Source organism: Bos javanicus, chromosome 7 (assembly GCF_032452875.1).
Source record: "Bos javanicus breed banteng chromosome 7, ARS-OSU_banteng_1.0, whole genome shotgun sequence".
NCBI classification, from domain to species: Eukaryota; Metazoa; Chordata; class Mammalia; order Artiodactyla; family Bovidae; genus Bos; species Bos javanicus.
This window is the reverse complement of record NC_083874.1, coordinates 20886354-20909232: the sequence shown is the minus strand read 5'-3', so window position 1 is coordinate 20909232 and position 22879 is coordinate 20886354. Positions and strand designations below refer to the sequence as shown.

The following is a 22879-nucleotide window of genomic DNA, read 5'->3' as shown; positions in this document are numbered from 1 at the left end:
TGGCGGGGGAGGGGGGAGCAATATCAGTGTCACCAGCCAGGTTGCTGCGTCCTCGTTTCTCCCTGTTCCTGCTCTAGTCTCCGCCTCCGTATCTGCCTTTCCCTGTCTCCCTCAGTCTCTCTCTGCATCTCCCTACCTGCTTCTGGCCATCTCTTTCTCAAATTCCTTGTAAAATATTAAAATTTCAATATAACACTCAGTGTAAAATATTAAATATTAAATTTCTCCTTGTGAAATATTAAAACAGTTAAGGACAGTCTAACATCCATTTCTGATCATCATCTTCAGTCCCAGGTCAGCAGGATCTTTCTAGATCCTTCTCTCTATATATATTTAAAAGCATAGAAACGTAAGATTTTCTTAAAAAGGATCATCTTGACTAAATGGTGTTACACCACCCGCATGCTACACTTGTATGTCAGCAAGTCTCAGTGACCTATCCACTGCGTAACAAACATCCCCCAACATAGGGGCATAAAACATATTAATCCTCGTGATTCTGTAGGTTGGCAGTGAAGTTATTCTGCTGGTGTCACCTAGGTTAACTCAGGGAATTTGTGGTTATATTTAATCCACCTCTGCACAGACAGCTCTGCCTCTCTGTAATAAGTCTCTGTGTGTGGCTGGAGGAACCTGAGTCTCTACAGCAGATCCCCTAGTGATGGGCAGCTAGGTTATTAAAAACAAAGTCAAAGTGACTCTCCAGGGTGGTTCAGTGAACAGGCTCATTTCATCTGCCTTTCTGGGGCATTCTGCCTGAGCCCCCAGGAGGTCGGGGTCTCTCTCTCTTGGCCCCCACAGCATTGTTCCCATCCTTAGACTTGAGGGCAAACACCTGTGCTCTTAACCAACTGGGTAGGGTCCCAGTGCCTGGCTGCAGAGTGGATATTCAATGGCTTTTCTTGAGCTTAAGAGGGAAGGAACGGGACCTCAGAGAGGTTGGGACACTTCCTGTCAGTCACATAGCAAGTGGGGGAAGGAGAACTGGAGCCTTGGACTTTGTGGCCACAGAGAACTTGTCTGTTCATCAGCTGGGAGGGGAAGGGTGGGTGGAGAGTGGTCTGAGGCCTGGGGGACTGCTGTGTGGGGGCAGAGGGTCCAGAGACAAGCCTGGCTGGGGGCTGGAAAAATCAGGTGTTCTTGAGTTTCTGTCCTAGCCCTCGGCTACCTCAGGGGCTCTAAAGAGGTCTGATTAGCCTCCAGGCCTCGCTGCTCCCCTACCCCTCCCACCTCACCCTGGGGTCCAGGCCCCTGGGCTCTCTGACCCTGAGTTCTGGGTCTCCGCCTTTGTATCTTGGTCTCAGACAGCACAGGCTGTGCAGGTGCAGAACAGAGGTTCCGGTGCCTGGATTCTCAGTCCCTCCACTGTGAGAGCCCCCTGCCTGAGTCCCAGGCACCAGCTGTCGATTGCTCCCCAAGACCAGAGCACAGGGGTTGGATGTTGGCAGGCTGGGTGCGTGCAGATTCTAGGTCACAGCTTTCCCCGGGGCTGTGACCCCAGCTTGCCCAGGGCCCCCCCATGCTGGCCAGGGGGCGGGAGGAGGCAGGGCTGCCAGATGGCAGGGAAGTGGGGCAGAGGGAGGAGCATGTGGGATTGGCTAGCGGCCCCACAGCTAATTCCTGGCAGCAGGGGCTAATGCTGCTGGGCCATGGCAGAGCTCAGATCTCTGAGATAAGCCAGCTGTTCTCCCTTTATTTGTTGGCGACGACGGAGGACAGGTAGCGAGGGAGTCATCCAGCCTGGTCTCCTTCTGTAGCCACTTCCAGTGTGTCCCCAGGTGTTGGGGGAGGGATCCCAGTTTAAACTGCCAGGACAACTCATGCCTACTCCTGGCCTCCCCCATCCACCCTCATCAGTGCTCCAGAGTGACAAATGAGAGACGAGCCTGCTGTCAGCAGGGATGGGCCCATGGGGGCAGGGTCCTAACAAGGACACTGGGTTTATGGAACGAGGCCAGGAGAAAGCCGTGCTCCTGAGGACAGGGACTGGGGATGTTCATGATGATGGCCTGGGGTCACCGGCTGAGGGGCAGGGTGGGCTTGTCCTCTGAGACGAGCGGGGAAGAGGTTCAGATCACCTCTGGGGTTGTGGGCCAGGTGGATAGCAGGCTGCATCTAGTCTGTCCTTTGTGGGGACATGGCTGTGCTGGGACATGACAAAGTGGACCCGGCTCTGCAGGACCCCTTGGGCCAGAGCATAGAGGCACTGAAAGGACAGGAGCTGCCGCTGAGAAGGTTGGCTGGGGTGTCCACAGAGGCGGTGACCCCTGGGGGGGTCTCTGCAGAGGCATGACCCATTCCCCGCCGGCACTATGCATGCTTAGTCACCACCAAGTCCCCAGCCAGGGCTCAAACTCTGCCAAATGAACCAAATCCCCAGGTCCGGGTTTTGCCAGAACACCAAAGCTGAAAGGAAGGTTCCAGGGCTCCTGGACACTTGAGGTTTGCAATTTTATTAAGAAAACAAAAATGTAAGTTATACAAAAAAGAGTTCCATTTGGACGGGTGGCCAAGTCAGAGGAGCAGTGGCCTGGCTGCTAGGCATCCTGCTGCTGGATGAAGGGGTTGGGGATGGCCTCCATGCCGTCCTGCGGGCAGATGAGCACCACCGAAGTGCCCCTGCACACCACCAGGCCCAGCTGCCGCGTGTCCTCTGTGAGCTTGTACTGGTCGTCGGGGTCTGTGGGAGAAGAGGGGTGGCAGTGAGGCGGTGTGGGAAGATGCCCGGAGATGTGCCTGGGTGGGAAGAAGTGGGGTGTGGGGGTTGGGGGGAGGGAAGGCAGGCCAAGCTCCCACCCCCGACCTCTGCTTCCCCCAGCCTGTTGGCAGCTTCTCTGGAGATGGATGGAGAGGCTTAGGAAGAGCTCTGGAAACAGCCCTGTGCAGCCTACCCTCCTTCCACAATGAGAACACAGCCCCGGGGAGATGGACCGAGTGCTCAGAGGGGCGGTGGGGAGAAGAAGAACCCATCTGCAGGATCTGGGCGTTCCTGGAGGGCCACCATTCACCCCCGCACCAACGGGCTGTTCCCAGTGGGGGGAAGTGACAGCACACGGAGGAGATCTTACTCTCAGAGATTACTGCATGATGGGAGAGGCTGAGTTGGGGTGCAACTCCCCACCCCCAGACCCTGCAGGACAACAGCTGTCCGAGCCTGCCCGTTCCCTCCTGGAGCTGCAGGGATGGGTCTGGCTGGCTCTGGGCCTGGGGCTGTTCTGGGGTGAGGAGAGGGCAAAAAGTCGCTGGACCAGCAAGCCAGGACCCCATGTAAGTGCATGGCACACACCAGCTCATGTGGTTCTCCCAGCAGCCCCACAGGGTGAGGCTGTCCTTTTCCAGAATGTCATCTGCCTGAGGATGCTGGGCCAGGACCCCAGCAGCAGGACTCTGGGTAAACCCCGAGGGAAGACAGAAAACGAGGGTGGGCAAGAGGCCCTACAGGGTTGCTCCTCCCATAAAGAGGGCCTCTGCCTGGTGGCCTTTGACACTTGCGTGTGGCCGCATTTACTCTGCACCAGAGTAACGTGTACTTCAACATCGACAGTCCCTGGAGGAGCGAGACCCCCTTCTCTCCTGAACCTGGGGGCTCCATCATGCTGCACTCAGGCTGAGCTGGCGGGTCTGGGGACTTGTGGAGACAGGGATGGGAAAGGAAGGGGAGGGGACCCTTTGTCAGCAGCAGGAGTTGACAGACAGAGACAGCAGGAGAGAGGGGGTAGGATGAGCCCCCTGGAAGCCAGCTTTATCGCGGCGGATGCAGCACCTTTCTAGCCCCACCAGGCAGACTTAACTCCAGCAAGTGCTCAGGGTCGGTGATGAGTGAATCCGGAAAACACTCCACTCTTGAAGTCCCGAGATTACAGTGTACTGAGCCCCACCAGGACAGTGGCAGAGCAATCACACCTGTCAGCCGTCTGACCCACCAGGTGCCATGCTCACGGTGGCTCAGCACGTGGGTGGCGGCCCAGGAACAGTAAGAAAGGCCTGGCAAGGACGCTTCCAAGCCCCGCAGCTGCACTCACCTCGCATGTACTCGATGGTGCCGTCCAGCACGAGGTTGAGCAGCGGGTCGAACCCTTTCAGGATTCCACTGGCTTGTCGGAATCACCAAGCAGAGAAGAGAGATGGACAAGCATAAGATCAATGGTCATTCTGGACAAAGTGCGAGCCGCACGAGGGTGTCAGCACATGAAATTGGGGTGCCCTCACTGGTGAGGGGCCACCCCCCAGCCAGATGCAGGTGTGGCAGCAGCCTCTCCAGGGACAGGACAGATGCAGGACCAAAGGGGGAGCAACGGAAGGGCTCCTGGGAGATGAGCAGTGACAGCTGACCCCACACCATGGCCGCCGCAACAGTCGGCAAATCCGCCTGCGCCTGTTTTGTAAACAGTTTAACTGGCACCGGGCCGCGCTCGTTTGTTAAATGTCGCTGTGGTGGCTCAGCTGCTGCAATGGTGGAGTTGAGGAGTTGCAACAGAGACCGTCTGGCCAGCACAGCTGAAAATGTTCCGTCTGGTCTTCTGCAGAACAAGTCTGCCAGCCCCGCCTGAGTACAAGGCCCTGGCTCTGCTTCCTCTACTGTTTACAGCCCTCCTCAAGCCTGTGATGGCGCTCACCAAGTGGGGTGATGGACAGTGACAAATCCAGTAATACATCTGGGCACTTGGCCCCGGGCAAGGTAGTAAGCCCACACCTGTGGGTCCTCCCTTCTTATATGGGAGAGGTGCTGCAGCAGGTGGGTGGGATTCTCAGATGAATCCAGCATTCCCCCACCGCCCCCTCTGGTGTGGGATGGAACCCTCGATCAGACATCGGTCTGGTCAGGCTGTAAAAGAGGGCGTTGTGGATGTGATCAAGGTCCATGAGTCAGTCCACCCTTAGTGAATCTAAAGGGAGGCTATGCTGGGTGGGCCTGACCTGACAGGTGAGCCATTAAAAGGATGGGCCCTTTCTGAAAAGAGAAGTTGAAAAAATGAGATTTTCCTGCTAGCCTTGAAGGACTTAACTGCCATGCTGTAGACAGTGTCCGTGGCAGGGGCGGTGGGCAGCCTCTAGGAGCCCAGAGGATCCCTGCCCAACACCTGCCAGAAAACGGGGAGCCCGGGCCTGAGATGACGGGCTCCCAGAGACACTCCCTCACTGCAACCTCGTCAGAGACCTGAGCCCAAGGCATCCAGAGTCTGGAACCACAGGTGCTGTGAGATAAAAATGGGTTGTTGAAGCATAGAAAATGAACAGAAGGGACTTCCCTGGTGGTCCAAGTGGCTAAGAATCCATTCTGCAGTGCAGCAAATGTGGGTTCCATCCTTGCTCAGGGAACTAAGACCTTACACCGCATGGAGCAACTAAGCCATATGGCATAATTAGAGAGACCTGGCCTGGAATTTGAGACCTTATGCAGCTAAATTTAAAAAAACACACACAAGCGCCTTGAGCCCCATCTCCTTGTACATCCCAGAACCGGCATGGTGCCAGTGTTTGTTCAGATTCAGAGCCTCACTGGGCTGGGTACCTAGACAGGCAGGCACTGTGTTTTTAGCCACTCTGATGCTACCCAGGTGTCCACATCTCAGAGGAGGAGGGGTCTGAATCACCATCTTACGAACAAAGAAACTGAAGATCAGAGGAAGCTGAATAAGTGAAGCACTGGGTGCTCACTAAGTGTCAGGACCTTGGCTAACGACATTACCCTGTAATTTCATCACCACTGCTGAGGTAAGTGGAGTTAACAGCCTCTGACAAATGAGACAGACTCAGAGATGGTAGCGACTTGGCCAAAGTCCCACAGCCAGTGAGCTGGGGCTCTGCCCTGGACCGCACTCTGCACATAACTCTGCATCATCTTTCCTGCCAGTCTCCTCACCAGATCGCAGAGAGAGATGCAGAGTTAAAGCCTCACAGTAACTGAAAAAACCTGCCAAGCCCTGACAGCTGCTGCTGCTGCTAAGTCGCTTCAGTCGTGTCCAACTCTGTGCGACCCCGTAGGTGGCAACCCACCAGGCTCCCCTGTCCCTGGGATTCTCCAGGCAAGACCACTGGAGTGGGTTGCCATTTCCTTCTCCAATGCATGAAAGTGAAGTCGCTCAGTCGCGTCCGACTCTTCGCGACCCCATGGACTGCAGCCCACCAGGCTCCTCTGTCCATGGGATTTTCCAGGCAAGAGTGCTGGAGTGGGGTGCCATTGCCTTCTCCGGTGACAGCTGCTACCAGGAGCTTATACCTGACTCGGGATGCAGAGTCAAGCAGAGCTTCCCAAAGCAGCTGAGAGCTGCCTGCCTCACTCAAAAGCAAAAGGCTCATTCTTTACCCTAGAACAGTGGTGAACAAGGAGATGAGGTCTGCTTTCAACAGGTGCCTCAGGTGGCTTCGTGTAAATTGAGTATAGGGCCTGGGTTCTCAACTGGGGCAATTCTGCCCCTGCCAGGGAACACTAGGCCATGTCTGGGATGCCTGTGGTCATCAGGACTAGAGGGCTCCTGGAATCGAGTCGGTGGGACCAGAGACGCTGCTCCACACCCTACAGCGCCCAGGACGGCCCCCTACAGAGAACAATGCGGCCTTAATGTCAGCAGTGCCGAAACTGAGAAACCTTGGTGCTGAGGGTGCCCGTGGGGGTCTGGGGCAGCCGCCTGGGTGAGACAAGACACAAAGGAAGCAGAGACCTGAATCCCAGCCCTTGTGGCTGCGGGTGAGGTTTGGGCCCCTCTGCGTGCATCAGTTTCCCCACCTGCAGAAGGGGTGTAACCGTTCCTACACGCCGGCGCCAGCAGCAGGCCGGACGAGTTGTCCGAGCCAAGCGCCTAAAGCGCGGCCCAGGCATCCGTTACCGGTACCGCCTCCCGTTACTCCTCGTGGACCGTGGAGGGGGAGGGCAGCGGGGCCTCACCTTCTCTGCCTCCCTGGAACTTCACTCGGATGGTCTTGTCGATGTACTTGGACAGGTCCAAGATGCTCTCTTTCTTTTTCTTCTCTTTGTCCTGCAGGGGATGCAGAGCGCTGTGAGGCGAGGAGCACGGCCGGAGTCTGTTCAGTCAGCCCCGCCAGCCCCGCCAGCCCCGCCAGCCCCGCCAGCCCGACGAACCCCGCCAACCCGGCGAACCCCGCCAACCCCGCCAGCAGCGCCGCACGCTCACCGCCATCTTGTCGCGCTGCGTCGCTATGCGCAGGCGCCGCCACTGCGCCCTTTGTACCTACCGCTGCGCGCATGCGCGAAAGACGCAGGGCGCCTGCGCGGCGCTCTGCGCCGGGGCGTTGCTGGGAAACATCTGCCGACGCCTGTGGCGGGGACCGGGCGACATGGCGGCGGCGGCGGCGCTGGCGCGGCTCGCAGCGGCCTTCCTTCTCCTCGCGGCCCAGGTGAGGGCGGCGCCGACCCCGCTGGCCTCGCCGGCCGCGGTGCCCCGGCTCCTCACCCCTCCCCGGCCCCGCGCAGAACCCCGCCCTGCCCGGCCTGGGGCCAGCTTAGGGGATCCGCGCCCCCGGTGCCGGAACCCGTGGGCCTGGGGCCCGGCCGTGACCTTGCGGGTCTGTCCCCCGGCCGGTCTCCCTTCCCTCTCTGGACGCCGTTCCCAGCCGTGGTGTCACTGGGTTCCGCCCGGATCTAAAGTTTGAGGTTCTACTACCCCGCTCCCTTCCCGGCCCCTGCTGGTCTTGTCTCGGGGTCTCCAACCGCCTCTGGGACGCCCTTATCTGACTCCGTGGCCTTAGCCGGGGGCTACCGCTCTCTGACCCTGGCATCCCCTGAAAGCGATACTACCCCTATTCCCCGTGGTTGTAGCCAACTGTCCAGCGTGGCACCCAGTGTCTGGCGGCGTCCAGAAGCAGCCAGGAGCCCAGCCCTGGAGTGGGGTCGAATCGCCGCCCCATCTTTTTCTCCAGTGACCTTGGCAGGGGAGTTCCCGCTTTGAGTTGGTCGTCTGCAAAAGGAGGAGAAGTGTACAGTGCACAGTCAGAGAGAGGATGTAGGGGATCACGGACGCGGGGCATGCTACTTGTTTGTCACTTGACCTCAAGGGTCGCCACTAGGGGACAGACCTGGAGATGGTTGATGTACAGTACCATGAGTGCATTTTTAATTTTCCAAACCCTCCCTCTCTCCCAAATTCCACAACTCTGGAAATGGTGCCACCCTCCCCCAACAGCCCTACAAACTGGGCCATTAACCTTGACCTTTCTGTGCCAGCCCCCCAACCTCTGCTTCAGGCTGTTGGCTTCTCTCCAAGGCCGCTTTTGTCCCCCAAACTCCCAGTTCATTTTCAGCCCTGCAGGAGGGCTCTCTTTCAAAGTGTGTCAGATCTTGTGTCCAAATGAGAGCTTTCTGGTGCCACTGACACATTCAGGAGGACTCTGTGATCCGGCTGACAGAAAACTATCCTTTGCTTCCAGCTTTAACATATTAAAGGCACTTTGCTCACTGGGCTCTGTTTCCCTGAATCCTAACTCCCCCCAACGTTGTGTTTCTGGTCTCAGCTTAGGGGTGCCACATTCCAGCAGCTTTCTGGCCCACCCCCTCCCCAGCTGCTTTGCCAGCCCTCTGTACTTCCCCCAGCCCTCTTTGCTCGTCTTCCTCAGCAGTCTGACCCATTGGAAGCAGGGATTTTGAGCTCTCTAAATATTTAGAAAAAGAAAAAAAAAAAGTGGCAAAGCGATAGGTGGGCAAAGGGTCACAAGAACACCACAGAAGGAACAGTGCGATTGGCCTGGGAATGATTTTCAGAAGCAAGAGGCAAAGGTACCGTAGGGGTGTTCTGGGGGATGAGTAGGAGTTTGCTGGGTCAAGAAGGTGTTCCAGGGAGAAAGTTGCAGGTGACGAGGGCAGGGCTGGAGGTGTGAGATCTGGTGATTTTTATTTTTTTAATAGCAGATATTTATTTAATTTTTATTGGAGTATGGTTGATTTGCTGTATTGTGTTAGTTTCAGGTGTACAGCACAGTGAATCGGTTATATATATATCTACCCCTTTTTAGATTATTTTCCATATAGGCCATTACACAGTACTGAGTAGAGTTCCCTGTGCTATACAGTAGGTTCTTGTTGTTGTTTAGTCATTAAGTCGTGTCCAACTCTTTTATGATCGCGTGGACTGCAGTCTACCAGGTTCCCTGTTCTTGGGGTTTCCCAGGCAAGAATACTGGAGTGGGTTGCCATTTCTTTCTCCAGGGAATCTTCTCAACCCAGGGTTCGAACTTGAGTCTTCTGTATTGGCAGGTGGGTCCTTTACCACTGAGCCACCTGGGACATACAGTAGGTCCTTGGTAGTTATCTATTTTATACACAATGGTGTGTGTATGTCAGTCTCGTTCTCCTCCTCACCTCCTGAGAGCTGATGATTTATCTGGAGATGGTGAGGGTCCACTATAGTGGCCCATAGGACGCTCCAGTGGTTACACCTGAGGAAGGTGGAGGCCTGTCAGGCACTCTGGCCGGCGGGGCTGTGGGGGGAGCAGCAGTGGAGCAGCTCCAGCATGGGATAAAGGGCAGGCGGGGCATGCGGCCTCCTTGGGCTGGGCTCCAGGGGAGTGGACTGCGCTGGTCGGAGCAGGGTGCTGAGGTGTTTGGATTTTATTCCCAGCTGGTTGAGGGTTTTGAACTTTACCCTGAGTGTGGGCAACCAAGGAGAGTGTGGGAGTGAGTGAGGAGGGCACCTGGGCCAGCTCTTTCTAGGACAGACCCCTGGGCATGGTTCTTCATGGCGCCCAAGGGTATGGCCAGCTCTCCATGGGGCCAGAGGATGCCTGCTCACGACCGTGAGCTCACTCCCAATCATTCTGTGATTGGACGAGGGATTGGACACCCCCACACCATTGGTACAAGTTGTGTATACAGTGGCCAACATGGGGTCTGTTACTCAGCAGATCTGAACGTGTGGGTGCCTTCTCTGCCCCTCACCTGCCCATGTATCCCTCCACCATCCCCCCACCTGTCCCCACCCCTCACCTCCCCTCCTCACCCCTCCTGCATCTTCCCCTTCACCCCTCCCCTGCCCCACATTGCTCCACCTAAACATCTCTTTCTAAGCTTCCCAGGTCCTGATTACCCCACCCTCTCCTAGAACTCACCAAGTGTTACATAGACTGCTCCCCATCTGGATCCCTTGGCTTCTAAGCACCCTGGCATGGATGCTGTCAGTGTCATCTTGAAGCATAATTTCCCTAAAGTTCCTGAACCTGCTTTGTGGTTGTAGTGCATTGGGAGGTGGCCTGTTCTTAGTGGCTTTTCTCATTCTCCAAACTGGAATGGGCAGTGCCGGAATGGGGGGAAGGAGGGGCACTGAGAGCTCTGGGCCCTTTGGAAGACCTGCTCCCAGTCCTGTACCTCCCCCGGGAGGAGACCGTATCCACAGCAAGACTGTGTTCTCTGGGCTTTGCCACAGCCCAGGCTGATATCTTAAGGGAAAGCCAGCTGTGCACATTGTGGTGGGGTGGGGTGGGGGGGGGGGGCGGGCTGGGACGTGTGCTCTTGTGCTTCTAAGTGACCTTTTTAAATTAAAAAGAAATGCTTCTAGCCATTCCTGTGTTATACAGGCAACTCAGGGCTCATAGACCAGGGGTCAGCAGACGTTTTCTAAAAGCTTTTTGGGTCGCATGGCCTCTGCTACAACTCCCTGGCTCTGCAGAAAGCAGCATAGGCTCTGCATTCAGGAACCAGGCAGCCATGTTCCAGTAAAACTTTACTGACAAATACAGAAGGTGGGCCGGATTCAGCCTGGGGGGTTGAGGGACCACAGACTCCCTGCAGTGGCCCAAGGTGGGGGCGTGGCAGGGGCTCTGAGTGTGGCACGGTGGTGGGGAGAACCTGGAAGCCAGGGCTCCTAGTCCTGCCTCAGGTAGAGGGAACAGGGTTGGCTGGGCAGGGGCAGGTGCAGGTGCAGGACGACGCTGACCTTCCCTCCCTCAAGCGCTGGTGGCAGCGCCTGCATACCTGGCTTCTCTGGCGCCCCATGCCCTGTAAACACAGCTTTGCCAAACACTTGACCCAGCAGCCCCAGGTGATACACCAAGACGCAGGGCCAGCTGGGGACCCCAGCCCCTCTCTGCACCACCGCCAGCTGACCCTGGCCTATGTTCACAGAGGACCGGCCTTCTGAGAGCCAGTCTGTGTCCCAGGCATGCTGTCTGGGCCACGGCCCCTGGGGACCCCTTGCTGAGTCAGAGCCCCCCCGCTCCCCAACTACAACACATTCTGGGGTGGGTGTGGGTCTGTCACCAGCACAAAGGGGCTCCTGCCTGTTGTCTCTGGGGAAGATTCTAGGGGGATACTGAGGGATACAGTCTGTGTCTCGCCTCCGTGTGGTACAGAGAGATGGATCCTGGAACTGCTGTGTGCAGAGCTGGGGTCCTGTTGGGCCCCTCTGGCTCCAAGAAGCCAAGGGGCTGGGGTGGGCCCAGGCCCTGTGTGTGTGTGGCGTGGCTCTACTCCTCCCTTTCAGCCATTGGAGCCACATGGAGGGGCCCTGGCACGGCCACGGTTGGTGTGCAGATTTCCCTGAGGAGGCTTGGCCCTGCCCTCCCTTGTGTCCGCCTGAGCTGAGGGCCCCAGCTGGGCTGGCAGAGGGCGGGACCATCCAGAGCTGAGCGGGGCCATAGGCCAGCCCCTGCCTACTCTGACTCCACCCCCTGTCCAGGTGGCCTGTGAGTATGGCATGGTGCATGTGGTGTCTGAGACTGGTGGCCCCAAAGGCAAAGACTACTGCATCCTCTACAACCCGCAGTGGGCCCACCTGCCGCATGACCTCAGCAAAGCGGTGAGTCCAGCGGGTGGCCCTGTGCTGGGGCCCCTCCCCATGGGGCTTTCCACCCAAGGCACCTCTCTCTCCACTCCTGCCCTGGGTCCTGGGGGGGACTCTGGAGGATGGATCCTGGGGAGGGCCCCTGAGGATGGAGGAAGTGCTCTGCTGGGAGTCCGAGGAGGGACGTGGCCCCAGAGGAGCTCCCAGCCTCTCTGGGCCCCGGTTTCCTCGGTTGTAAGTACAGGATTGGGACACTGCTGTGGGATGTCCCCTGTCCGGGGCATCAGCCACCTCCCATCCCTCCCACCATGCTGGGCTGGGGTGGCTGGCCAGAAATCCTTAGACAAGTGACACAGAGGTCTGCCCATCCCTGTCGTTGGGGCGGCCCAGACATGCTGCTCCCTGGTCCGGCCTGACTCCTCCCAGAGAACACGGATGCCCGGTGCCTGGTTTAGCAGGTGGATCGATTGTCATCACTAAGGCCAGAGCTCCTGCCTGCCCCGTGTGGTGTCTGTGACGGGCTCCAGACGCCCTCATCTGCCTGGTGATTGGGGTCTGTGTGTTGTGTGTCTGTGTGCACACGTGCATGCATGTGTCTGTGTGTGGTGTGGGTGTGGGTTGTGTGTGTGTGCTGGTGCGCATGTGTGTGTTTTGTGCAGTGCGTGTTGTGGGGCTGGCCCCCCCAACCTTGCAGTGAGGCAGTGTGGGGTGGCAGTCACTGGTGGCCTGGGTGCCCCGCGGGGTCCTTGCCACCTGGCTGCCCGGGCCACCATCCCCTCTGCCTCTCTGAAGGCCTCCCTCCCTCAGTCTCTCCTGCAGGTGCGGGACTGGACCAGCTCCGTGCTCTGCTCTCCCGCCGACCTCCCCCCAAAAGGCTTCAGCAACCAGATCCCGCTGGTGGCACGGGGGAACTGCACCTTCTACGAGAAAGTGCGGCTGGCCCAGGGCAGTGGGGCCCGCGGGCTGCTCATCGTCAGCAAGGAGGCGCTGGTGCGGCCCCCAGGCCTCCTGGGCAGCTTGGGACCCTGGGGGCGGGACCGGGTTAGGGTTTGAGGCAGGGGTCTGGGCAGAGGAGACAGGGAGCTTGGTTTTCTGACTGTGGTCTGGAGGGGGTTGTGTCCCAGAGCTGTGCTCGGGGTATGACCAGGCCTGGGAAGGATCTCTGAGGGGGTGGGTGGCGTGGGCCATGAGCCAGCCTCTTCCTCCCCGAGACTGACTGGTGCCCCCAGCTCAGCCCTGGGAGGGAGGGGCTGAACCCACAGGCTTGCCCTCCTGGCCCTGAGGACCCCGACACACATGCAGGACCCTCCCGCCGGCTCCGAGGGCAGGCCGGCTGTCGGTGGCTCGCAGTGCCCCACCCAGGGGTAGTCATCCTCTTCTGCCCCGGGCCCCACAGGTCCCCCCGGGAGGCAACAAGACGCAATATGAGGAGATCGGCATTCCCGTGGCCCTGCTCAGCTACCGAGACATGCTGGACATTTTCCAGGTAGGGCCGCCCACTTGCCCCCCACTATCTGCAGCTGGGCCAGGGCCCAGGGAGATGGGCCCACAGTGCCGTGAACCTCAGGAGAGGAGACCCCAACCCTGCCCACATGCCAGAGACCTTAAGTGCCAGCCCCCCTCATGCCTTCCTGGCCTGACCTGGGCTGACCAAAGGCTTGGTCGGCTTTGATGTGGGGAGTCGGGTCCAGAGCAGGTGAGCATCAGCACACGAATGAGGTGGGAACAGTCAGGGTCCCACTCTAGGTTCCCCGTCTCCCCACCGAGGGACCCATTGTCAACCTCCTGGCTGCTTCACATACACCTGGTTAGCTTGTCCCAGCAGGGCCCACTTCTCTGGGGTCAGACGTGTTGGGCGAGGGCATGGGGTGGGGCGAGGTGGGGTCTCCCCAGCCTTAGCTCCGTTGTGCTCTCCGAGGCAGACTTTTGGCCAGGCAGTGCGGGCAGCGCTGCACGCCCCCAAGGAGCCCATGCTGGACTACAACATGGTCATCATCTTCCTCATGGCCGTGGGCACCGTCGCGCTCGGGGGCTATTGGGCTGGGAGCCGGGATGTCAGGAAGTAAGTGCCCTGTGTGTGTGGGTGGGTGCTAGCCAGGCAGCCTAGACACTGGGCAGGGGACCGCAAGAGGGGCCTCTTTAGAAAGGCAGCATGAAACCCAGGAGAGCTGCTGAGAGGCCCCTGGGGTTCTGGCCTGGCCGGGCAGGGGCGTCCCCTGGAAAGCAGCAGCCCAGGGCAGCCTGTGGGACAGTTGGGGCGGGGCCGGGGCCAGGGCCAGGGTGGCCCCATGGGACCCACAGCCTTCCTCCCAGAGCACCGCCACAGCCTGGCCCAGGTGCCAGAGCCCACCTCCGGTAGTCCTCCCTGTGAGGACCAGAGCTCCCGGCGCCTTCCCGTGAGGTCCTGGGGGCAGGGTACTCCGTCGGGGGACCCTCATACACATGGTGGGCCTGGACGGGGGCCAGGTACGCTGCCCCTCCCCGTGCCTGCAGCCCCAGAAGCAGTGCCAGCCACAGGGCGCCCCTTGACCGGCCCGTCTTTCCAGGAGATACATGAAGCACAAGCGGGATGATGGGCCCGAGAAGCAGGAGGACGAGGCTGTGGATGTGACGCCGGTCATGATTTGCGTTTTCGTGGTCATGTGCTGCTCCATGCTAGTGCTGCTCTACTTCTTCTATGACCAGCTTGGTGGGTCCCCTGCCTCAGCCCCCAGGGCGGTGTGTGGGGGGTGGAGGCTGTGGTCCCTGCCTTCAAGGAGTGCCTCAGGCGGGGCCGCCCCTCCCTTCCCTTGGTGCGCCCCCCTGCCAGGGGAGTGAGGTGCAGAGCCCCCCTCAGCCCCTCACTGCTGCCCGCCCTGCAACTCCCCCCCAGTCTATGTCATCATTGGCATCTTCTGCCTGGCCTCCTCCACCGGCCTCTACAGCTGCTTGTCCCCGCTCGTGCAGAGGCTGCCGTTCTGCAAGTGCAGGTGAGCCCCCCGGGGCGGCCCGCACTGGCTCTACTCGCAGCGGTCCCGCTCTGCCACCTCTCGGCCTCTCCCCTCCCCGTCCTGCCTCTGAGGCGCCATAGCTTCCGTGAGGCTGAGGGCCCTCTCCAGAGCCCTCGGTTAGTCTGGCGCAGTGCATGCATATGGCAGGTGCCCCCTCAGGGCTGGCTGGGGGCTCCTGGGGAAGTGGGGATGGCTCTGAGCCGGCCTTCCTCCCCCCACATCCCATTCAGGGTCAGGCCCGCTGGGATCCGGGTAGGGGTGGGGGGCACCAGGTAGGGCAACAGGGGGATGGATGGGAGGCTTTGGGACGGGAGTTGAGCTGAGCCCACGGTGCTGGGCAGCTGGCACCGTGAAGGTCAGAGTCCTGATGCCCCTGCCTGCCTGCAGGGTCCCTGACAACAGCCTGCCCTATTTCCACAAGCGCCCTCAGGTCCGCACACTGCTCCTGGCGCTGCTGTGTGCGACCGTCAGCGTGGTGTGGGGCATCTTCCGGAATGAGGACCAGTAAGTGCAGTGCTGCCGCCCCAGGGGGGAGGTGGGGCAGCAGGGTGCTGTCCTCGGGTGCTCTGACCTCCTTCGCCTCCCGGAGCTGTCTGACCCGGGCACTTGGATCCGGGCCAGCTCCCAGTTATGAAAAGCCCTGCTGTCAGTGCTCTGGACGCAGTGACTGCATGCTGTCCAGGTGCCGACCAGGCTCAACGGATGGCTGCCCAGCTCTAGCTGCCTCCTGGCCTGTCTGGTGCCCTGGGGTCTGCAATTGCAATCTGGGCGGAAGATGCCACTGGCATTGCTGCCCGGGCGTGGAGCCATGGGCTCAGCGGCAGCCTGGATGTGGCCTGGCGCCACCGGGCCCACTGCTCTGCCTCTGCAAACACTCGTGTCCCCTGGGCAGCCTCCCACCAGAGGCAGCCACTGCCGGTCCCCATGTCCCCACCCCCGCTGTCACCGACACCATCTGGCACTTTCTCTGAGCTTCTCTGGGGCTGTTAAACACTCTTGGCTGTGCTGCCGTTTGGAGCCACAACAGATTTAACTGGCAGAAGGAAAACGTGAAAATATTTGGAGTTCTCTGTACACAAAAAGAATATGAGCTCTCAAGATTAAGTCCCAGCCAGAAGGCCCACTCCCCCACTTGAAATTAGAACAGGGTCTGGTTTCTACCATGTCTGGGCACCCACGCGGGGCACCGTTCCCACCAGTGCCCTGGCCTGGAGACTGACCCTGTGCTCAGATGAAGCTCTGAGGAGTAGGGGCAGGGAGGATGGAGCAGGTGGTGGGGGCCAGTTTCCAGCAGGGGAGCCCCAGTACTGGAGCTTCATCAGAGCATCAACTTGCAAATTTGGAAGTGGCCCTGCGTCCTGGGGCTCCAGACTGTGTCCTCAGAACCCCAGGCCTCTATTTCCCAAGAGAGTGTATGTGGCACCTGGCTGGGAAGGTGGGGTGTGTGTGTGCGAGTTTTCTTTTTCTAAATCACTTAAAAGATATTTTTGAAAAGTTTGAATCTGTAGTTGCAGAGCTCTCCTCTTCTCACCCCCTGCCCCATCCTGTGCCCCAGGAGTGAAGGCCACTGTTGCAGAGGGATGGGGCCATGGCACTTGGGGGAGGCTGGGCACCGGTGGCTTGGACCAGGTGGCTGGGGAAGGGGGGGCTGACTGGTGGAGGCTCTCAGGAGACCCTGCCGGAGGATGAGGCTGTGCTGCATTCCAGGTGGGCTTGGATCCTCCAGGACGCACTGGGCATCGCCTTCTGCCTCTATACCTTGAAGACCATCCGCCTCCCCACGTTCAAGGTGAGGGTCCTCCAGGGTTTGGGGAGCTCTGGATGAGGGCTGGAGCCTCCTGTGTCTGCCTGCTGCCCTCCTGCCACGTGGCCTTGCCCAGGGTCTTCTGCTCTGAGCCCAGCCCCTTGTGGGTGGTATGGTTTTTGCTTTTCTGTCCCTCTGGCCACCTTGGGCTTGAGGATTAGCACAGAGTTGCCTCCCGGCATGGCTGCTGCACTGGTGAAGGCTGGGCCAAGGGGATCCTCCCTGGTGATGTTGCAGTGTTGGTGAGGTGAATAGAGGAGAACCCACAGATGAAACCCACAGGCAGGAGGATGGGGCTCTGCCTGGAGCACCAGGCTGGCACTGTGACCCCAGCTGAGGCCCGACCCCGCAGCGGGAACCTAGAGACACACAGGGAAATGCAGAGATGGTGCTCAAACTTGGGGCTGGCCAGTCATGGCCGTGTGTCTCCATCAGGAACTCAGAAGCGAAGGGGATTCCCTGTTGGTCCGGAGCTTAGGACTTGGTTCTCTCACTGTATACAGCTGGGGTTCCATCCTTGGCTGGGGAACTAGAAATTCCATAAACTGAACAATGCTGCCAAAATGAAGAGAAGCCCAGATCTTGGCTCTCCCTGAGCCTCTGCTGCCCATGCTCTGATGTTCTCATCAAGGTGGCAAGATGTTCCTTCCTACAGGGAAAGTCCGAGCCTTGGGCGGGGTTGCTGATGCATCCTGGAGGGTCTGTGTGTCAGCACCCTGAGTGGGGGTGGGGGTGGGGCAGAGCTGGCGGAGGTCCCCAGGTGGAGGGCAGCCCTCCGGACGCCTGGTCCAAACGTCCGTAGGCCTGCACACTGCTGCTGCTGGTGCTGTTCATCTACGACGTCTTCTTCGTGTTCATCACGCCCTTCCTGACCAAGGTGGGCCCTGCCGCAGCCCACGACCCGCCCTTGCCTGCCCGTACCCCATGGCCCTTCCCCAGCCTGCCCACGCCCTGCCCCTTGGTCCAGCTGCTGCATTCAGCCTCTCCTGACGCAGCGCCCCCCTTCTCTTAGAGCGGGAACAGCATTATGGTGGAGGTGGCGACCGGGCCTTCGGACTCAGCCACCCACGAGAAGGTAGGAGTATCCTGCGGCGAGGTGCTGAGTGTGCAGGGAGCAGGGCTGGCGGGTACTGGAGACACTGCCCCTCTCTGCAGCTGCCCATGGTGCTGAAGGTACCCAGACTGAACGCCTCACCGCTGGCCCTGTGTGACCGCCCCTTTTCCCTCCTGGGCTTCGGGGACATCCTGGTCCCAGGTACTGGGGCTGGGCTTGGGTGGCCTGGGGGTCCCTGGGGGTGCTGGACCAGAGGGGCTGGTGGGTCAGTGAGCAGAGGTGGAGCTTGGCCGGATGGACCAGGACGGCAGGGAGGTGACTCCATGGAGGCATGGTCCCAGTTGCACAGACCTGCCCGGCTTTCCAGCTGCTCTGTCCCCAAGGTCCCTCCGCCTCAGGTGGCTCCTCAGCAGGTGGCCACTGAGCTGGGGTTTGCACTGGTCTGAGGCCTCAGTCACCTGCCAGGAGTCCAGGGCGGCACCAGGCCAGCTCTCTCCTGAGCTGGGGAGGAACGCTTGGTGCCCCATCCCTCCATGGGAGCACTGTTGCCCAGCTGGGGCACGGCCAGGCCGCTGCCCACAGCTTCCGCCCACGGCCTGTCTCTGCAGGGCTGCTCGTGGCCTACTGCCACCGCTTCGACATCCAGGTGCAATCCTCCAGGGTCTACTTCGTGGCCTGCACCATCGGTAAGCCCACCGTCTGGTCTTCCCCCTGTGTCACAGCCTCCTCACTGTACACTGTGGTTGCTGTTTCTCTGTTCTTTTTGGTCTTTATCTTTGTCTTTTTCCTTTTGTCTTCAGTTTGTTTTCGTTTCCAAATTCATTGACACCGACAGGATGCTTCCTCATTTTCTGTCAAGGCTGGTGGTTTCTAAGATGGTCCAAACCACTTCTCTTGTCCCACTGGGTCAGCTCTTCAGGATGAGTGGGGGTGCAGAGGGCACAGGCCCTGCCGCAGCCACCAGTGGGCCAGGCAGACGAAGGCTGGCCTTCCTGGCTGGCGTACCTTTGAGCCACTGCTGCCCGCCCTCCCCTGGGTTCCTGAGGTTGGGACCTGTCCTCCATGCCGGCCCCCAGGGTCACAGTCCCCGGGATCAGCCTGTCCACATGCACCCACAAGGTCCTCCCCTTTGAACCACAGTGTGTCAGATTGTCCTGTAGTTCCTGTCACTGAGATCCCTAGTTTGTGTGGATGGATTGCTTCAGGATACATGGAGAGTCCACATTCGATCATCTGGACTCTCCCAGCATAATCCAATTGCTCAGTAACGTGGAGGTGAGGGGCAGGGCAAGCGGCCTGGAGTGGAGGCCTGTGCTGGAGATGGGGCTCTTGGCTTGGAAGAGATGGTCCAGTGAGTCATCTTTCTTGTAACTCTTGAGCAGTTGCAAGGTCAGTACAACGGTCAGTACAGCGCCGCACCCTCTGCTGGGCTCAGGCCGACCCTTGCTAGCCTCTCATCGCATTTGCCTGTTGTATGTCCATCTTCGCGCGATCCCTGCATGGCTGCATTCACACAGCCCTAAAAAGCACCCTGTTTGTTCTGGATGACGGCGCCAAGTGTAGGTGTCATCTGACCCTTCAGGGCTTTCACGTGCTCACTCAGGAAAGATTTCATTTTCTAGTTCTGTACCTGTGTTACTTTGGTTCAGATTATTCTTCTGGTTAGAGGTTTATAAAACCGAGATATCGGGACACTTCTGCAGCTCCTTCTCAGCCATCCCAAGGATTCCAGGCCCTCCCATGACCGCACCCCCACTCTGGGGGCTGACCCCTGCGTGGGCTCTTGCCTGCCCCAGCAGGGCGGTGGGGTGTCCTGGAAGGTGGGGAGGATTGACTCCCGGTGCGTCAGTCACCATGGGGTGACACGCTGCCTGTCTCTGTCCCTGCAGCCTACGGCATCGGGCTCCTGGTGACGTTCATGGCACTGGCCCTCATGCAGCGTGGCCAACCCGCCCTCCTCTACCTCGTGCCCTGCACGCTGGTCACCAGCTGCGCCCTGGCGCTCTGGCGCAGGGAGCTGGGCGTGTTCTGGACGGGCAGCGGCTTTGCGGTGAATACCAGTTTGCTATGACTGTCTGCGAGCAGTAATAGCCTAATAAGCCCTAACTAGAGTTAAAGTTGAGTAAGACCTCCTAGTGTTCCACCTGAACCCCGCAGTGCCTGGTCCCGGTGCTCTGTTTGCTCCCCTCCTGCCACCGCCGGAGGTCGGGTGTCGCTGGGAAGTGGGTTTCTACTTGGGCTTCTCGCTGCTTTGGGGTGGGTGAGGCGCAGGCTGGGCCCTGTTCTTGTCTAAAACCGTAGAGAAGTGGGACCGAGGCCGCGCCCTGTGCAGGACGGGTCGACTGACCGTTGTAGTCTTGGAACTCAGGGATGGATTGCTGGCCCCTTGGAAAACCCCCTCCATCCCCGGGGCCTGCCTGTCTCCGGGGCCTCCAGTTCCCACTTCAGTCCGCCTACAACTGGACCCTCCCCCAGGCTCTCCGGAAGGCCTCTGGGGCTCAGTGCCCATCATCTTCAGAGCTCTCACTCCCTAGGGCCTTGCCCGGTCCAGAGCTGGTGGGTGGGTTCTGGAAGGTTCCCGAGGGAGAACAAGCCAGAGCAGTCAGGTCGCGGCCTCCCGGGGTCCCTGTGGTGGTGGTGGTGGTGGTGCAGGTCCCAGCGCAGCCCCTCTCCCGGTCTGAGCCCACCCTCGGGGGCTCCCCTGCCCTCCCGTCCACCCCGCGGCCCCGCCAACCCGCGGCCTCTCCTTCGCAGAAGGACCTACCTCAGTCGCCCTGGGCGCATGCCCCCACCGACGGCCCGCAGCAGCCCCATGCGGACCCAGATGCCGCCCCTGCCCCCGTCCCAGGCCGGCAAACTCCTGGCGAAGACGCGGTCCCAACCCCTCCGCCGGCAGAGCAGACTCCAGAACAGTCTGCGCCGGAGGAGAAGCTCGGGGCAGACGCGCCCCCCCAGGAACCCGAATGCCTCGCGGCCCCACCCGGCCCCTCGGCCTAGGGGAGGGCGCAGATTCGGCGCCGCGCTCCGGACTGGACTCGCGCGGCCCCCAACTTGGTGCTCTGGTCTGGCCGATGCGCACGTCCTCCTCCAGCCCGCCGGCCGCACCCCGGCCCCCAGCCCTGCTCCGAGCTCGTGTGGCCGCGAAGCCCCCAGCCGGTAGAGGCCAGCGCCGCGCGCGGTCCGCTTCCTGCGCGGTGGTGTCCTGGGGAGGGCAGAGCGGCACCTCCGCCGGTGGCCTCGGACACGCCCAGTTTGGTGCTTACCCTGCTGCTGCTTCCCCGGGGGCGGGGGCGGGAGAGGGAGTGGCTCTGGTCCGCAGGGCCCCCGGGGCTTGGACTGGGGTTGTCACCGGTTCGGTGGGGTTGGGGCCCCGCGGTGAGCACCCAGCGCCTGTGCTCCAGCTCCTCCATATTTTAATAAATGGCCACGACTTTTTGAGATCTTGGTGGTGTCGCCTCTTCGGGTGCGAGCCCCTCGGACTGCTCCTCCGAAGCAGGGGGGTGGCTGGCGCCAGGCCGGTGGCCCCATTTTGCCTTTTCGCTTAGAGGAACTCGGCCCCCACCCTCGCCGCGGTCACCTGCACGCTCAGCACCCCATCAGTGCACGCACCTGGGCCTCCAGCTACCGCGGGCGGGCGGAGAGCTTCCGGAATGTGGGAGGGCGGCGGGGGGGGAGGGGGGCTCTGGAACTGGCTTACGTCTTCTACCTCACAGACAGGGTTCTCTGAACCTCAGGACGGAGATGCTGCCGCCCCCACGTCGGGCTGGCCAGGGAGCCACCGCCCGGACAGGCACTGGGGGCTGTGACCGCCAGGGCCCCGGCCTATCCTCCACGTCCATGACGAGAGGCGAGGCCCAGATCCTTCGACCCCACACCGGCTCCGCGTCCCTCCCGTCCCGCCGCTCTGCTGCAGACCGGCGGGGGCCAAACCATGATCCATTCCAAACGATACCAGCGCCAGACTCAAGTCAGCCACGCCTCCGAGGAAGAAACCATTTTTGTTTCTGAAAACAAAACAAAAAAAAAACCAGAAGACGTCTTCCACCTGTTTCTGTGTTTCCTAAAAAGAACAGGTGACCCCGCGGTTGGGTGAGGGTGGTGCAGCTGGACCTGCCCCGCCCCACCCCACGGGAGCCCCTGGCCTTGGAGGCGGGACGGGGAGGCAGCCACGGGGCAGGAGAGGAGGGGAGGGAGGGTCCGAGCGGACCCCGTCCTTCCCCGGAGGACCACGCCTTCCTGTAAGCCATTTTGTACGTCGTCAATGTTTGAACGCGGATGGAATTTCTCTTTTCCTTTTTTTGTTTCTGAAGTTTGACAAATGTCAAGGACTTCAAAGCGGGATATTAGTTCCTGAAGTTTCCGTTTGCAGTTTCTGCCTTGCTTCTGTTTGAATCTTGTAATTAAACACAGCTTTTGATATTTATGTCCGGGCCTTTGACTTTTCTGTGGCTCAGTGGGTTGGGAATAAATGGGCGGGGTGGGGGTAGGGAAGCTGTGAGAGGAAGCCTGTGGTGTGCCGGGCCCAGGAGGCCTTGGTCCTGCAGTAATTCCTGTGTGGAGGGACACGTCCTGAGCAAACCCGTAGCCTACGTGGGTAGTGCCACGCAAGCCAGGTTTCAGCTTTGCCGCTGGACAACCACTTGTTCTGATGAGCGGGGGCCCTCATGTGGGGAGGGGCGTGTAGTATGCTCTGTTGCCTGCGATTGATGCTGTCAGCTTGTCTGTGCTGATCTAAGAAGCAGGGACGGAATCACCCATGGCAGGAACCTCAGACTGTCGGTAAAGAACCAGGTGGTCATTGTTGGAGCTTTTTAGAGCCACATGGTCACTGTCACGACCGGCAAAGTCATCAACCCAGCGATGTAACCAGAAACATCAGACAACAGTTAAGCAGACAGGTGTGATTGTGGCCAAAAACTTGGTGGACACCAAAACGTGTGTTCATGTCATTTTCACAGGTCATAACATACTCATTCAAAATCGGTTAAAAACATAGAGAACCAGGCTTGTGGACACAGCAGAGAAAGGAGAGGGTGGGATGAATTGAGAGAGCAGCATTGAAACATGTATATTACCATATGTAAAACAGCTAGTGGGAATTTGCTGTATGATGCTGGGAGCTCAGCCCGGTGCTCTGTGACAACCTAAAGGGGTGGGATAGGGTAGGAGGTGGGAGAGGACATCTATATACCTATGGCTGATTCACATTTGATGTATGGCAGAAACTAACACAACATTGTAAATTATTCTCCAATTACAAATAAATGGTTGTTGTTCAGTCATTAAGTTATATCTGACTCTG

At 59.6% G+C, this 22879-nt stretch overlaps 2 protein-coding genes across 5 annotated transcripts; one reads left to right on the top strand and one right to left on the bottom strand.

The window, feature by feature from the left end:
- Positions 1–2437: 2437 nt before the first annotated feature.
- LSM7 (LSM7 homolog, U6 small nuclear RNA and mRNA degradation associated) lies at positions 2438–7201 on the bottom strand. The gene is made up of 4 exons (XM_061422781.1): positions 7134–7201; positions 6887–6977; positions 4023–4094; positions 2438–2680 (listed from the first exon to the last, which is right to left on the bottom strand). The coding sequence occupies exons 1-4, from the start codon at positions 7137–7139 to the stop codon at positions 2538–2540; spliced, it is 312 nt and encodes a 103-aa protein (XP_061278765.1). The 5' UTR covers positions 7140–7201; the 3' UTR covers positions 2438–2537.
- A 22-nt stretch (positions 7202–7223) lies between these two features.
- On the top strand, positions 7224–22000 carry SPPL2B (signal peptide peptidase like 2B). 4 transcript variants are annotated; one of them, XM_061422778.1, is made up of 15 exons: positions 7224–7356; positions 11625–11744; positions 12549–12719; positions 13126–13215; positions 13652–13791; positions 14276–14418; positions 14602–14698; positions 15107–15223; positions 16427–16508; positions 17326–17400; positions 17536–17598; positions 17679–17778; positions 18186–18263; positions 19467–19627; positions 20332–22000. In XM_061422778.1, the coding sequence occupies exons 1-15, from the start codon at positions 7297–7299 to the stop codon at positions 20572–20574; spliced, it is 1740 nt and encodes a 579-aa protein (XP_061278762.1). In that variant the 5' UTR covers positions 7224–7296; the 3' UTR covers positions 20575–22000. The 4 variants fall into 4 exon arrangements, with proteins under 4 accessions (XP_061278762.1, XP_061278763.1, XP_061278761.1 ...); XM_061422777.1 differs by having other exon boundaries at positions 7227–7356; positions 12537–12719; XM_061422780.1 differs by having other exon boundaries at positions 7229–7356; positions 12537–12719; positions 19467–19694; positions 20332–20421.
- The last annotated feature ends 879 nt before the right edge of the window (positions 22001–22879 follow it).